This window comes from Asterias amurensis, chromosome 4 (assembly GCF_032118995.1).
Source record: "Asterias amurensis chromosome 4, ASM3211899v1".
Classification (NCBI taxonomy): Eukaryota; Metazoa; Echinodermata; class Asteroidea; order Forcipulatida; family Asteriidae; genus Asterias; species Asterias amurensis.
In genome coordinates this window covers 1,918,181-1,933,775 of record NC_092651.1, presented here as the reverse complement: position 1 = coordinate 1,933,775, position 15,595 = coordinate 1,918,181, and the positions used below count along the sequence as shown (strand labels likewise).

Sequence of the window (15,595 nt, the reverse complement as noted above, 5' to 3'; positions counted from 1 at the left end):
GTTGGTATTTTATGCAAATGTTAGGATACATCAAGTGAGAATACTGGTCAAACGCGTCCAGTGCCTTTAAACCTGCTTTTCCCCAAAAACCTTGCTAATGAAAGGGTGTAATAATCGAACCCGATGCAGTGTGCCACCAGAAATGATAATGAGACCTAATTTGACACCAATATGAATCCACATCATCAAACGTAGATTCCAAATCTGCCGATGCTTAAAATGGAATGGAGAAGCGGATAAACAGACGCTAGAAGATTGGTTCTAAACACTTAAGTGTTGACATCTCCAAACCGCATAATGTTCCTCATCTCACTGAGATGGAGAAAGCTCCGAGATAAAATAAACCACTCTCCTAAGTATCACCCACCATGGAGACACAAAATTCCTCTTATCTGCATTATTTTCTATCTTCTTCATCAGCTAGCTGTAAATTATGTGTCTTGTGTGAGAGTACGTGCATGATACGAAGTTATACGGGAAGGTTTCGTGTGTCATATCCGATGGTTTGAGCGGCAGGACCCTTTATGTATTTGAATGGGACGCTTGGGTTACTTTGGCGTTAGATCTGTCAGCGTGATCTGCTTTGCAAATTGAGGCACGAAATCGTGTTTATTGTTTAAAGAGATGGGTCGAGAATTAGTAGTAGGAGTTCTAAAATCTTCCGATTATCAAAAACGCTCATCTAAACCAGTGTTCTCATATTACTAAAAATTAATCTTCCAGTAAAAACAAATGGTTGTCCCAACAGGGCCCCTAAAATTAAAACAGATTTAAAATAGTATACTGATAATTGTAATATAATTAAATTAACCCGAATATAACATGTAAACTACAAGTGCCACCACATTTCAAAGGGAAAAATATGTTTTCACGTAAGTGTATATACATCAGCATTGATGTTGTCCCGTAAAACATTGAATGTACCAATTAGATACTAGATTAAAATCCAATGGCCACTGACAGTGAGTACAATTATCCCTGCTGCTAATCCATTACAACTGTCATTAAAAGTCAAAATAACATCATCAGTGTATTCTTACTTAACAAATAATTTAAACTGAACTAGAAAATTTGCAAGATTATGCCAAATATGGAAATACAAGTGTAGCTCTTTACTACAGGTCGTGTATGTGGGTTAGCTGCTAAATCACAGCATCCTGACAGTGATAAATCAGGTCATTCAGTTCAACAGAATAATACAGAAAGTGTTTTGATATTTCTCGTCTCCCTTATGAGCCGCGATATCTTCCGGGCAAAAAGGGAAAGTAAAGTATTGTCTTGATCGTCAGATTAATTTCAACTTGTTTTCAGGAAGTACCCCGGAAGTATAGAAGAGAATTGAATTTGGAACAAAGGTAAAAATAGACACATCATAGGCTGCGAAATTCTATTTAACTGTAGATGTTTTCAATCATGTTTTTGTAAAAGAAACTCACAAACGGCTCGTCAACTAAATTTAACTGTCCCCAACTGTCTTCGTTTGAAGTCAACTACCACCAAAAAATAATTACCAAATATCAAATACAGAAAAAAAAAAGAAAAAAACGATAAACTAAAAAGAAAAAAAAAAGAAAAAAAAGAACGAAGGAAGAAACACAATTTTTTTTTTAAATGCCCCCAACAAAAATCAGAGAGAGCATTTCAGTGGAAACTGGGATTTTGAGGATAGTGTTTTCAGCATATTCAACGACATGTGAAGTTGTGCATACTAATGTATCATCAACTAGAGAAAGACATGATTTCTTACCAATTCCTTCTTTGTTTTTCTTTTTTACCTCAAACAGAGTTGAGTTGAAACTGAAGATCTGAGGCGCACGTGTCTGTTCTAGTCAAATTATAAATTACAATCCAATAATGAAACTCAAGAGCAAATCTCTTGGACTTTTCAATCTAGGAAAATTGTTTTTCAATCTACTTTATTATTTTGGTCGTAAAAAACATGCGGTCTTGACAGTTTTGTTTTGAGCAGTACATGTGTTAATATAAACCGTACACAAAGCTCAAACACAATCAGGACGATGAAAACAATGCTTTCCCTTAATGACTTTCCATCTATTACGATGCCATATTCACACAAATTGCAAGTCCATTAAATTTCCTTGGAATTGCCAAGCAATAAAACAAAGCAATGAAGATAAAAAAGATGGACTTATCCAACACACGTGTTGGACCATGATGATAACATTTAGTTTTCTGTGAAACACGCCTGTCAATTTCAACGAATTTGACACATATGAATTTGTTGATTAGAAAATGAGTTGGATTAAAATGCTCGTTTATGATAACAAAATAGCAGAGTAAATTTCCCCATTTTTTTAGCAGTTGTGTTTGTATTCCTGGCAGTAACTCCCAGCAGAGAAGACACGCATGACTAACTGAGTATCACACATATAAATGCTTCACTACATATCAAGAGAACATAATAGCAGTTTACATTAAAATGCACCATGTTTACAACAACATCAAACATGTAAAAACCTATACCAAAAACGGGAACGTCTTGTCAACAAAATCCAAACTCCAAACTGGTTTCGTCACCAAATAGATGAGATAAAGGCTTAGATGAGATAAAACACTTGATCACATCGACAGAATCGCTATTTTTCTATTGTCCTCTAATAATGTGCAACATTATTTTCAAGAGGTGTCCATTTTTGGTATAGGGTGTCACAGTTTATTTGCTTATAATCAACGGTTTGTTGGCCAGTAACCTTTGTTAAGAAACATTTAGCTCAAACAACTTTATGAACTGTGCTCTACCATGGAGGAAGAACCTCCATGGCGACCACCACAAAGGTGTTGATAACATCATGGCGGAAGAAACACCAAGTGCAGCTCGTGCATTGAAATGAGACTTTTACACCCTTGCTAATTATCATGCATTATCGGCATGACTTCAAACCGATACATGTTACCATAAAATTAGTCGAAGTTGCTGACACCAAACGTGAAACAGTGAGGTAATTATTAAAAAACCATATAATTTATGACTAGGGGTCAAACTGTAAATAAGTTATTACCGATCTTCAAGGTTGAGACGTGCTCATTTTTTAGAAACCTTTTGAGTGACACTGGTGCGGGAAAAGGTATTTTAAAAATAAATAATTAAAATATTTATAAATATAAGTACTTTGTTATGAGAAAATAGAATTGTATAGCTCTTGCAAACTGCTTACCAACCAAAATGACCTGTTGTTAAAATGCAAAAAATAGTTATAACCTGACGTTTCGACCCAAGCAGATAATTGTATTCATTTATTACTTCGTACATTTATTACTTTAGTAATTTGTACATAAAATAGTAATTACTATATTTACATATAGGAATTACTACATATGAAATCACACTTACTATATAATAAATCACAAAAGGGTTGTAGAAATTGTATAAAAACTACTTTCCCTGCTGTGTTTTGCTGAACAAACACACTTCCCAGTAATTGTTTATTTTTACCCTTTTGATTTTAAAGACACTAATCTGTTGACCATGGAGCATCTCGAAGCAGCAGTGAGTTATTGTACATCTACAAAACGCAAATTTATGGACCTCATCAAATTACTGTCAGTTCAGTCACTTCTCTTGAACAGTTTTCATCATCAAACTGATTAATGCAAATGCACGCGTTATTGAGTTAACTTCTGGTTGAAAGAAAATGACGAAATTGTCTTTTTCCAGTGAAGTTTTTGATCCGGAATAGATTTTGGTCCCTTCAAATTGACAGTTTATGTGATGAAAGCTCGTGCGATGACTCTTTGTAGCTGTGAAACACAACGGGGCTTTGTGATATTGGCAGAGTTGCTAGTTTAAGGATTGAACTTGCTGCTGTAATTGTATCTTTCCCGTCAAACCGATCCATGCATGAGTCCATCAGATCAAGTGTTGACCCCGGTTGATTTAACATAGTGTGACGTAGTTACATCCGTGTATTGTATTGTATAAACTAATGGTCCAATCGCCCACGTGTATGCATTTGTGGTTGCACTATTCACAACATTAAACGCACCGTACCAAGTCATCACGAAGCGGCTATGTGGAGCGTGCATTGGTGTAAAACTTACCTTAACAAACAACACATAGTGTGAACAACTCCATAATGAACACAAAGTTCTTGTTGGTTTGTCTAGGCGTTTCTCTTTTGTTTTAAGCGGTAAGTTGACAGTAATTGTATTCAAGACTTGCGAACTTGTTTTGTCACAAAGTGTTGTTGATTTAACGTATGAAAACTGGGTACAAAGAAAGTCGCCCGGTTTAGTAACGAACGAGTGAAGGTGTTTGTTTCTATGTGTAATACGTTTTGCCGTCTATTATTACACTTGAGAATCCCTGCAAATGTCCAGAAGGCTCGATATGGCGCTGTTCTGAGACACAGTTGTCGCCTTGCCGAATTTATTCTTACCGAATGGCGGGAGGAAAGCTGCACAGAACGCAGATCTATATCGGCTACTCATAGAGATATAAATCACTGGATTAATGGCCGAATTCACATACGACAAGCATTTGAACATCTCCTCGATCATGACCGCTGGGGGTTCACTGTGTCTTGCTGTCATCGCCTTTACTAAAGATAGACACTCGTATGGAGACAGCAACAGGAAAAACACCAACCCATTCACGATAAGCATCCAGGCTATCTGGTTCCGAAGTTTGACATTCTTGTCTTTTAGGCTGGTCAGTCGCCCCCGTCTCACGGACGCGTTGAGCCCGCGCACTATGTTCACGTAGAGCACCACATTGACAACAAAAGCCACTATGAACGGTATGCTCTGCACCACGTGCTTGTAAATCGTCAACCAGGACTCTAAAGGGTTGCACGTACTCCAAGTTGTCGGCCAGTGGCTGTACTGCTCCGGCCATATCACACAGGTTGTCGTGTACTTGAGATAACTTGGTATGAAAGTTGCCGAAACGAAGAAAGCACCAAGCCATGAGAACACGATCAACCAGCGAAATGTTTTCCTCCCCGTTCTGTTGTGGCTCCTTTGCGGGTGGCAGACACCTTCATAGCGTTCCATAGACACAAGTGTTACCGAGCACAGTGCCGCAAGATATGTCGTACTCTTGGTAAGGTTTCCCAACTCACACCCGACCAAACCAACGGGTGTAGCGTCTGGATAAATAGGTGACTTACAGTAAGTATACAGGCGTTGTCCTATTGCTGTCACTAGGAAAATCATATCTGCAACTGCTAAGTTGGCGAGGCAGGCATTTGTGACTGTTTTCATGCCCCGCACTCGGAAAACCACAAAAAGAAAGGCGACATTGTTGAGGATACCAAAAGTCAGTACGATTGGCAAGATGACCGTTATGGTGCACTTTTGTGCTGGGGAGTACATGAGCAACTCCACGGCATCCTCATCCACGTTGAAGCAGCTCACTTCGGTTTCGTTCACCGCCGACTCCATGGTGTGTGAAATCACCATCCACTGCACATCAATCTCGAACTCACAGCTACCTCTGCTCAGTCACAATATGAGAACCCAGTGCCAGATGTTGCACTGATATACACCTCTGGGTTGAAATCCCGCCAAATGCAAAGCCAATATATCAGCGTGTGTAGCAGAGAGACACCGTTGTCTATTTAAGACGAGCGTGGGTTTGGCATGACAACGGAGGAGGCTGCACTGCGCATGTCTGTGGCTGTGTCTCTGTGATTCGTGGTCGAGTCATCTGCATAAAATCATCAACAGTAGATCGGTGATTTCAGGCTTTCGGTTTGAAGCTCACCAATATCTTGAGAGTGCCTTGAGAGGGAAATACTCACAGCACGTCTGGCTTAGCGAACAGTGTGCCAACTTTTCGCCCATATCCCTTCCACACACCACTTTGTGTGGTCTGAGCGCAGGCGTGTCACGTCCTGGTGTGATGGATTAACCAGTAGTCACGGTTGTACTCATGATTGGGGCCAGTCCACGCGCTCCCATTGGTCCTTGTATATTTATCTAACTTGTACACCATTTTCAGACAGTGTGGATACACCAATCCTCTACGGGACCGAGAATACTAACTAGACCGTAACTCAATTTGCAAGAGATGCCATCGCAGTACATTCGCCCCAAACGCGCAAATTAAAAAATGAGAAAGAGAGACGGCAAACGAGAGAAAGAAAGAGGACAGCAGCTTATATGAAATTCATGATCCTAAAAAGGTTTACAGTGCCGCCATCATGGCCGGGCAAATACAAACAAAATACATTGTTTAAAAAGAAACAAGAGGCTTCAATGTATGAGTAATAATTACACGTAGTAGATGAACTGTGAGAATAAAAAGAGGGCACTTAAAGGCACGGGTATTCTCAAATCTGTGAACATTTGGGCTCACTTGGTCATCCAATTTGCAATGAAAGAAAAATACCCTTGTTGCATTACCACACGTCTGCTTAAAGATGCAAAACAAAAGGCTTCAGATGAAGTAATAATTATTTGAGTGAACAAATTCCTCTTTCTCGTAAAACCACGTTACTTCAGACGGAGCCGTTTCTCACAATGTTTTATATCAACAGCTCTCCTCTGCTCGTTCAATACCAGGTAAGTTTTTAGGATAAACTTTTTTTCGGCGTAATACCTTCAAAAAGCATGAAACACTAACTTAATTCACCAAATACGATTATGCTTTCGTCAGGATTGTTGGTTGTGGTATGAAATCACGACCTCTTGCGAAGTTGGGTATCAACATGTTAATATCATCTCTGTGCACACTAGCAGTTACCCTGATTTGTTTTTGGGGATCAACATGTTAATATCATCTCTGTGCACACTAGCAGTTACCCTGATTTGTTTTTGGGGATCAACATGTTAATATCATCTCTGTGCACACTAGCAGTTACCCTGATTTGTTTTTGGGGATCAACATGTTAATATCATCTCTGTGCACACTAGCAGTTACCCTGATTTGTTTTTGTAGAGGTTGGACGGCACTTCATATATATATCGAAGGTGGTGTATATTTCGAAAGTGCTCCAGTTTGTGAAAACAACACAATGATATCAATGTGATGTTCGGGTGCGCCCACTCCAATAACCTAACCAGACACTAGTCTTAAAACACATTATTGTGTAAAATGTTTTCTTGATGAGTTTATTTTGTATGAAGTGTGTCTTATATTACATATCTCTCAGAACACATATACCTTGCGTGTATAGTTTTGAACACTACATGTCATTAGCAGCTCGCATCATGAGCGTATACTTATCATATAGGTGTAGGACAAAACTAAAATCATCAATACAATTTTTTTCATCAATACATTATGGAAAAAAAAATTACTCTCTGTTTTTTGTTTGTATTTTATGCATCTCGGAATAAGTTTAGTCTTAGATAGATGGCGCTTTATAAGTTTTAATTATTATTTTTAGAACTTTTGTCTTTACGTGTGCAATCACCCACAACGATTGCCCGAGAAATAGTATAGAGGTTGTATAGAGGTTGGACGGCACTTCATCTATATATTGAAGGTGGTGTATATTTCAAAAGTGCTCCAGTTTGTGAAAACAACACACATTATTGAAGAAAAAAAATTTACCCTCTGTTTTTTGTTTGTTTTTTATGCATCTCGGAATAAGTTTAGTCTTAGATAGATGGCGCTTTATAAGTTTTAATTATTATTTTTAGAACTTTTGTCTTTACGTGTGCAATCACCCACAACGATTGCCCGAGAAATAGTATAGAGGTTGTATAGAGGTTGGACGGCACTTCATCTATATATTGAAGGTGGTGTATATTTCAAAAGTGCTCCAGTTTGTGAAAACAACACACATTATTGAAGAAAAAAAATTTACCCTCTGTTTTTTGTTTGTTTTTTATGCATCTCGGAATAAGTTTAGTCTCAGATAGATGGCGCTTTATAAGTTTTAATTATTATTATTAGAACTTTTGTCTTTACGTGTGCAATCACCCACAACGATTGCCCGAGAAATAGAGCGCGGAAAGAGTGTGTTTATGATTTGTTTTCTTCGAAATACTCCCCGCAGTGAACTGTGTATGCATCGAAGCAAATGAATTTGATATTTGATGCTGTCATTCGATGTAAGAACAGAAGGGTTGGCTTGAAGCGTGTTTTCCCCTCAATAACCAAGGATGAAACGGTTGCTATAGTAATTTGAGGTTCCATCCTCTATTTTCTTGCGTTTTGTTAATGAAACTCTAAATTGCCTGCTGTGAGTTGCCTAGCGTACTATTGTACTGTCTTACGTGGGCGATTTGCCTGTTTTTTCGGATGATTAGTTTTTTCTATCTAATATATACTTCAATCACAATGATATTGTTAAGCATTAACCTCGTTGCTTTTTAAAATTGTATTCAGTCATTTTTGTTTGTTAATCTATGGGCTGTTTTCCTTTCGGTTCACAGTTGGTTTCCAAAAGTGACAGTATGGCTGATTTCTTGTTTGATTTGGGGGGAAAGCAGGCATTTTCGTCATCGTAAACTAACGCTGTGTACAATCTTATAACCGTCAATTATCTGGATCTGGCGCAATGATTTATCAGCGAGTGACACTGGTTAAATAATGAACTCAATTACAAATCCCATCCTATAATGAAGTTTCCTGATCAAGTCATTGACAAAGAGTAACAATTAAACCATCTACAGCACTTTGGCATGACAGGAGAGAATAAAGCGACTTTTTCGGTGCCTTTAATGGCAGTATAGACCAATATTTTGTATCGCAGTAATGTTTTACGCTAATAGAAGAGTGTAAATTTGCATGGCGGACAGGAACTGACTGGAGAATATAATTAAGTTGTGTATTGGAGGACAAACCAGCATTCACTGAGGAAGTGTTCCAACACCGACTTTGATAGAGTGCATCCTCTATGTAATGTCAAGTTTCTTGATTACAAGTGATCTTGATGATTTATTGCGCACTTTCTCCGTAAATACATATAAACATTTCTATCAGGCACCTATTTCCTAAGCGCCTACAGATGATCCGATCAAAAGTCCAAACTCAAATAGTGACAAATAGAACAGTCAAGTAATTATCCAAAATGTTCATGACAAAATAATCTTCTTGGGAGTGGAACTGTAAAGTAATTATTAATCGATGTTCTGAAAAGGTTTTATTAGCACATGGAGCAAAGACCCCTAGGTCATTATATAACGACATTATTACCCGAGAATATTATTACAGTGTATTATGATTGCCAACTACAACTAACGTACTATAGTCAAGCCTATTAATTTATTCCTTCCATCTAAACAGTATTCCTGATTACATTGATTATAAGAAGTCACTACCCGCGCAACGTTTCCATTATTCCGAAGGGACTCTGAACATATACATTTACACAAATATTTCCGTACATATTCACAGTTTGCCCCAGAGCTGCAACTGTTTACGGAAATATACTGCCAGAGTGCGTCTATTTAAGTATATATATAGACAAAAACTAAGGGTATGAAGCGTTTATTATTTTTCCTGGCTGGAACCTCGGACTCAGACCGAAACCATATTTTAAACCCATCACTTCAGTCAAAAGCGTCCTACCATCCGTATTACATCTTGTTACAGAATCATTATTATCAGATACCGTATTAAGTATAAGCTGCAGTTTTACAACTTATTAACGGAGATAGGTCCTCACTTGGCTGTTGATTTGCACAGGGGTTTCTACAGATCCTCGTTTCACTATTAAGACAATATTTCACTTGAGCTTTCCCCCCCCCCCCCCGAAAGATTTGGCGAATTGACTTGTTTTAATTCTCTGATAACATTTACTTCTTGATTCAATACGAAGAAGGTAGTGAGTGCATGAGCTGCATGAGCTTTTGTAGCAACAATTCATCAGCTTTCTCCTGAAGATGAGCGGAGTATACTGTTCGAAACGTCGAGAACAAAACCGTATTACATAATAATAATTTCGTACACAGACATGTTTACGGTCACTTCAACTTGTCTGCACCGAACACCTAGTGTTTGTTGATTAACAAATAGGGGCATACTTCAAGTAGATTTTTTTAAACTCTTATTTCATCAGATGCAGAACACTGGCTTTGGGTGCGTTTGGTAGACCTTACAGTATAGCAACATTTCCCCATACACTACCTCAATATAGTTTCAATATTTCAACTACCGGTCCGTCCTCCACACATAATATTCTAGTATGAATTCAGTGGGTGCTACACAATTTCCATCAAGATATGACAGCATGAGGGTGTTTAACGCTGTTGGAAAAGATGACAACGAATCCGCGTGTATCACGTTACACTATGCAATAAACGTTCCATGTTACTGTAATAACATTGACCGTCCACACTGCAGTGAACGGACGAGCCCCAACCCCCTCACTCCTCGGACTAAGTGTTTAATCAAAAACCGCAGATATGATTTCTGTTGTATCCGGGTATCTACAAGAAATGAAATAATATTGATTTGGAGGGTATAGCCTCGCTCGTGACGGATGAAATGGAAACTGAATTGACACTCGTAGACGACACATAAAAAGTAACTTATTAAAGCACTAAACAAAAAGGTCTCTATCCCATATGATATTAATGAAATGTTGTGTGTTTAAACATTGAACACTTTTTAATCCATTCGTTTAATTTTCAGGAATCTTTCTAAAAGGACATCGACTACAGTTTGTTGTATTATGTTTGTGTCATTGCTTACAATAATGCACGTCTATTGAACCGAAGGACTTTATATCAGAATGGAATTCATATAATAAAAAAACATCGGGGCTTTAGGCGCAGTCTTTCAAAAAAGTGCATTCATTGTTCATTGTATAATAGGATGAAACATTCATAAATCATGTGCTTTTGAAATCAGCTCGCGATGCTAGGTGATCGGTGTTTTCTAACTTGATCAAAGTGCATCCAATTGTACCTTGATGTATTTCCACAGAAAGGGATTGTATTGAGCATGTTCAAACGCTTGCTAAAGTAATTGAATAAATTGCATATTACACAGGATACCGCTCAGATTGTTAAATGATTTACTCTGGTGATGAAACCAAGGAATAATCACCGTAACTCGCAAGCCCGAGGAAACCTGTAAACAAGGGTGTTTGCAATGTGAATCAGAAAAATCGGGGTTGACCCCACTGTTCAAAAATCATGGTACACGGAACCGACGTCTGAATGTCCCATCCGAAGGAAAAATCTTTTATGGTAAAAGACCTTTTGCTGAAGTACCACAACCAGTAAACAAAGGTTCTTACAATGTGAACCAGAAACACCGGTGTTAAACCATACTCTTCAACAATCCTGGTACACGGAACCAACGGACTTAAGTCCCACCCGAAGGACAAATCACTTATGGTAACGTATTGCTAAAGTACCACAACCGGGACTGGAACCCACACTCTGCTTATCAGAATCAAAAGAGGTTGAGTCAGGTGCTCGAAAAGACAACACCAATCACCATACAACCCCAAAACATCGTCCTTAATTAAACCATATGCCAGACGAGTAGAGTATACTGTTCGAAGCGTCGAGACTGCAGAGCACAAAAGAGATGTACACATGGCTGTACCCGCAAGTGTACTATTTATTTATCCTATCATACATTTGGAACGTATAGTTTGTTGCCAAAGTACATCAAACTGATCATGTCAACAAGTGCAAATTGGATTATAAAATGCAACACCTTGCTCGCTCTATATCAACAAACACATCGATCGACGAATCGAATAATTCATATTATATTTGTGTATATTCTTGTTATTTGCTGGTGAACAACTGGCGTTGTATCTAATTACAAACTGCGACAGCTGACTAAACGAGTTGCACGAATCGCACGGCCCTCTTTTTTGTAATATAAGGTCATTGTGCACAGGGGTTATTTATTCTCCCTTAATTACACCGTATGCCGGATCACAAACAAATGAAACCTCACGAGAAGAGTAAAGACACGTCTTGTTATTGTTTATTTATTTATTTATTTATTTATTTAGGGAGGGTGTAATCATGCTAAGTACTTTATTCGTTCTCTAACACAATGACAGCAGGCTTTAAGTTTTACCACCAAATGACGTCATCACAATCACACCGCCATCTTAGAAGACGATGATGTATGAATGCCATTAAGTTATATATAAGAACCCATTGGTGCATAATGCACGCGCGACGTGCATGACTGGCCAATGAGCATTGAACTCTGACTGAAAGCGCCCTATTGAAATGACGTCATGTATATTTCATTGGGCAGCTGTGAGCTTAGACTAGGCACCTGTCTGGGTCCCTGCCGCTAGATTCCATTAAGTACAATGATACGATCAATGTTCAGTAACATAGGGTGCGTTCGTTTAGCTTCCCTTGGTCGACCCCGGTGTGTGGCGGTTTTTTTTTCCCAGGACGAACGTGGGTAATTATCTGCACACGTTCGTCCTGGGAAAAAAAACCGTCACACACCGGGGTCGACCCAGGGAAGCTAAACGAACGCACCCATAGATGCCCAAATAGTTACTGCTGTCAAGTCCGCAATATAATTTGACTGCGTATCTCTATGTGAAATGGATGAGGTCAAAGGTTAAACCGCATACCAGTTTTTGTTGCCGGTCTCTGGCGTTATTCACTAGCCTCGAAGTGTGACGTCAGATGTTCAGGCTATTGTGAGCTGAGCTTCTTTTGGGACGTTGATACTGTTGCTTGGTCTTCATTTTAGTTGCTGGTCTTATTTTGGTATAATTTGTTCCAAATTTTCATATCGCAAAGGAAGCGAATTATCAAACACAGTTGTGTCATTTCGATATTTAAAATTGTTTAAATTCATGATTTTGTTAGTCACATTATGTTACGTGGCCGGCAATGTGACAGTTTCTGATTTCAGCAAGAGGCATTCAGAATATAGTTCAAACTACAATTTAAACAACCCGTCCATCTTGAATTTCAGTCGGAAAAAAAACCCTCCATAAAACTCAATTCATGAGCTTTTACTATGAAGATCTCGCAGACAGTGTGACATTTGTGCTTAACCCAATTCCAATCGTGAAAGAAAACTGCAAACCTTTAGTGTTTACCATAGGACATCGGAAACCCTCTCTCGTGGGTTAGGATGTAATTAAGATCAGAATTCTGGGGAAACATGAAACCTCCATTTCCTTGAGTTACAACGTTTGTCATCTTTTAGAAGTCACTGAAAGGTTTATTCGTTCGGGCTTCGGGAAGGCATGTTGAATGTTCCCACTCGTCTTAAAGACGCGGTTACCTCTTTCGCCAATACTGACCTTGATAAGTAACTGTGATGGCTTATCTGGGCGATCAAATTTAATATGATATTCTATATGTATATAGGGTCTCCATGGAATATCAAGGTGCATTATGAATAAAAATTCATGGGTTTTCTTTTTGCTGAGTATCGAAGCGTCATATTTTTCTGCCCCTATTCATCAAGCCTGATTCATTCACGAAACATGTGGAAATTTTGTATTGAATTTTTTCTTCTTCTGATGTGTTACCTTGTTATATGTGTTGTCTTTCTGCTTCTACAATTTAGTGTGTTTCTCAGCGCACCAACTCTGTAATTTCTACACAATTGCAAACGACTTCAGCCGTTTTGGGATGAAGATGTCATTACAAAAATGTAAAATGTCATCATCTGTACGCCGTACCGTCACTATTCAGCCAAGGAATGCTTTGCAAACTGAACTGAACTATGTTGAGGACAAAACAACAAAAGCAAAACTTCTCAATAAAAGCCAATAATATTTTCTGTGATATTATTTCAACACGATGTATACTGTAAAGCATTAATTTTAATTATTACTACTAATTGGTTTCTAATCAAAACCAAACACGTCCATTGTTTGATTGAACGACTATTTAATTACTGTGACTACAGATCGACAAAAATAACAAAAACATTATTTATATTTTTGCAGCACAAGGTATTGAATTTGCTGAGCAAGCAATAACATTAATTAGTGCAACGTTTTGATAACAGTAATAACAGAATAACAATTGGAAGAGCTGGAATGTAACGTATTGATCTGTTATTCACATACATGGAATTCATCAATTTTGTTTCCCATGTTGGGTTTGTCATGTTTACGCACTGGTGCTTTTAAAGAGTTGTTTTTTAGCTATAATTTGTTTTCTTCTTTTAATTAAATGAAAGGAAATAAAAGATTTTAAAACAAACAAATGCATCCCGAAGTATTGGTATTCATGACTGGTGTCATATGTATGTTTTTGTTTTTAGAGAAGTAACTCAACCAAGTAAAGTTGTACTTATAACTGCTTAAATAGTATATTTTACTACTGCAACACAAAAGGCATTATATCTTACAATTATAATGCTCGAGTGTAGATCCTTAAATTGCACAAATGAATGACTACACACCGAAAGCTGTGTAAACTTTTGGGGGAATTTTATTTGTCGGTATACCATGATGTCAAAGTTCGCTTTTGGTATTTTGCCGTTCAAGCATGATCTGGTTATTACGTTATTCATAGCGCTGTACTCCTTGCACTTTTTTATAAGGTAAGCTATCCCCTACTATAGCGGTATTTATATCAAACATTCCGTCGCCCTAACTCTGTACTGTGCCGCTGAATCTTTTATACCTAATTTCATCAGAGGCTGGAAAAAAGTCCGCAGGTCTAAATTCCCCCACATGCTACCTCGCGAAACACTCAAACTATTATATGCAGCCACAGCCTGCCACTTCACTCTGAGCGAAGATTCTATAATTAATAGTTAAAGTCACCTGGAAGTGGTATTTTGTCAAAATAAAGCTTTTGTCACTAAAATATGTGTTTTGATGAGTGGAATTTGAATAAACAATTAACTAAGGTTTAACAAAATTAGTTACCATGTTATTTACAAATTTGAAGAAAAAAAAACGACCCGAGAGGGCGCTGTTCGTGACGTCAATCGAGGCGCGATGAATCGCATGCAGTGCCAAAACAACATAGTGACGCTTGGCGCAAGCTAAAAAAATGCCCTCAAAGTTGAAACAATACCTGATTTTTTTTTCACGTTCGCAAATGCTCTGTTAGGTTCGTTACGTCTTTCAGATACCTTCTTCGACTTCCCCACTAGCTGGACAAATTACTGGGGTGGCGTCATGTTTTAGAAAAGAACTTTCCTGTTCATGTCAAAATGTGTAGTGTATTCTCGAAGCACGACGGCTCGAACGAAGTGTTTGCTGCACAGCGCTGGAAAAGACGTCGGACCGGACAACTTGGCAAACTGACACCATCTTTAATTGTTTTGCTGCACCCAGCAGCAATACACCTGGTCGACATTGCCGGAAAAATGCAAGAAAAAAACTTTTTCAAAACGTACAAACTAACGACTAGGACTTGAATGTATTTGCCCGTACGTGTGTTCGATGTTCGATCGAGGCAAAGTCTTCCTCGATAAACGTCACAAAAGTATTTCCAGGTGCCCTTAATAAGCCCTTAAAGACTCCACACCGGGCGGTAAATGTTTCACAAAGATTAATTTGTCTTCAAATCATGACGTCATAATTCATTATCCTAGGGTTTTTCCCCAAGGCTTTCTTTAAGACAAAACATTGTTTTTCTACATACATGCGCTTTAAAATGCACTTGACACTATTGGTGGGAAACGGCTCCCTCTGAAGAAACGTAGCTTTTAAGAAAGAGGTAATTTCCCACTCAAATAATAAATACTTCAGCTGAAGCCCTT

General features: G+C 38.2%; 1 protein-coding gene across 1 annotated transcript; it reads right to left on the bottom strand.

Moving 5' to 3' along the window:
* Positions 1-4,250: 4,250 nt before the first annotated feature.
* Positions 4,251-5,487, bottom strand: LOC139936643 (thyrotropin-releasing hormone receptor-like). The gene has a single exon (XM_071931498.1). It carries the CDS (start codon positions 5,419-5,421, stop codon positions 4,309-4,311), a length of 1,113 nt encoding a protein of 370 aa, XP_071787599.1. The 5' UTR covers positions 5,422-5,487; the 3' UTR covers positions 4,251-4,308.
* Positions 5,488-15,595: the final 10,108 nt, after the last annotated feature.

Excerpts from the sequence above, each read along its gene's own strand:
- LOC139936643 (XM_071931498.1), bottom strand. The coding sequence starts at position 5,421 with ATGGTGATTTCACACACCATGGAGTCGGCGGTGAACGAAACCGAAGTG.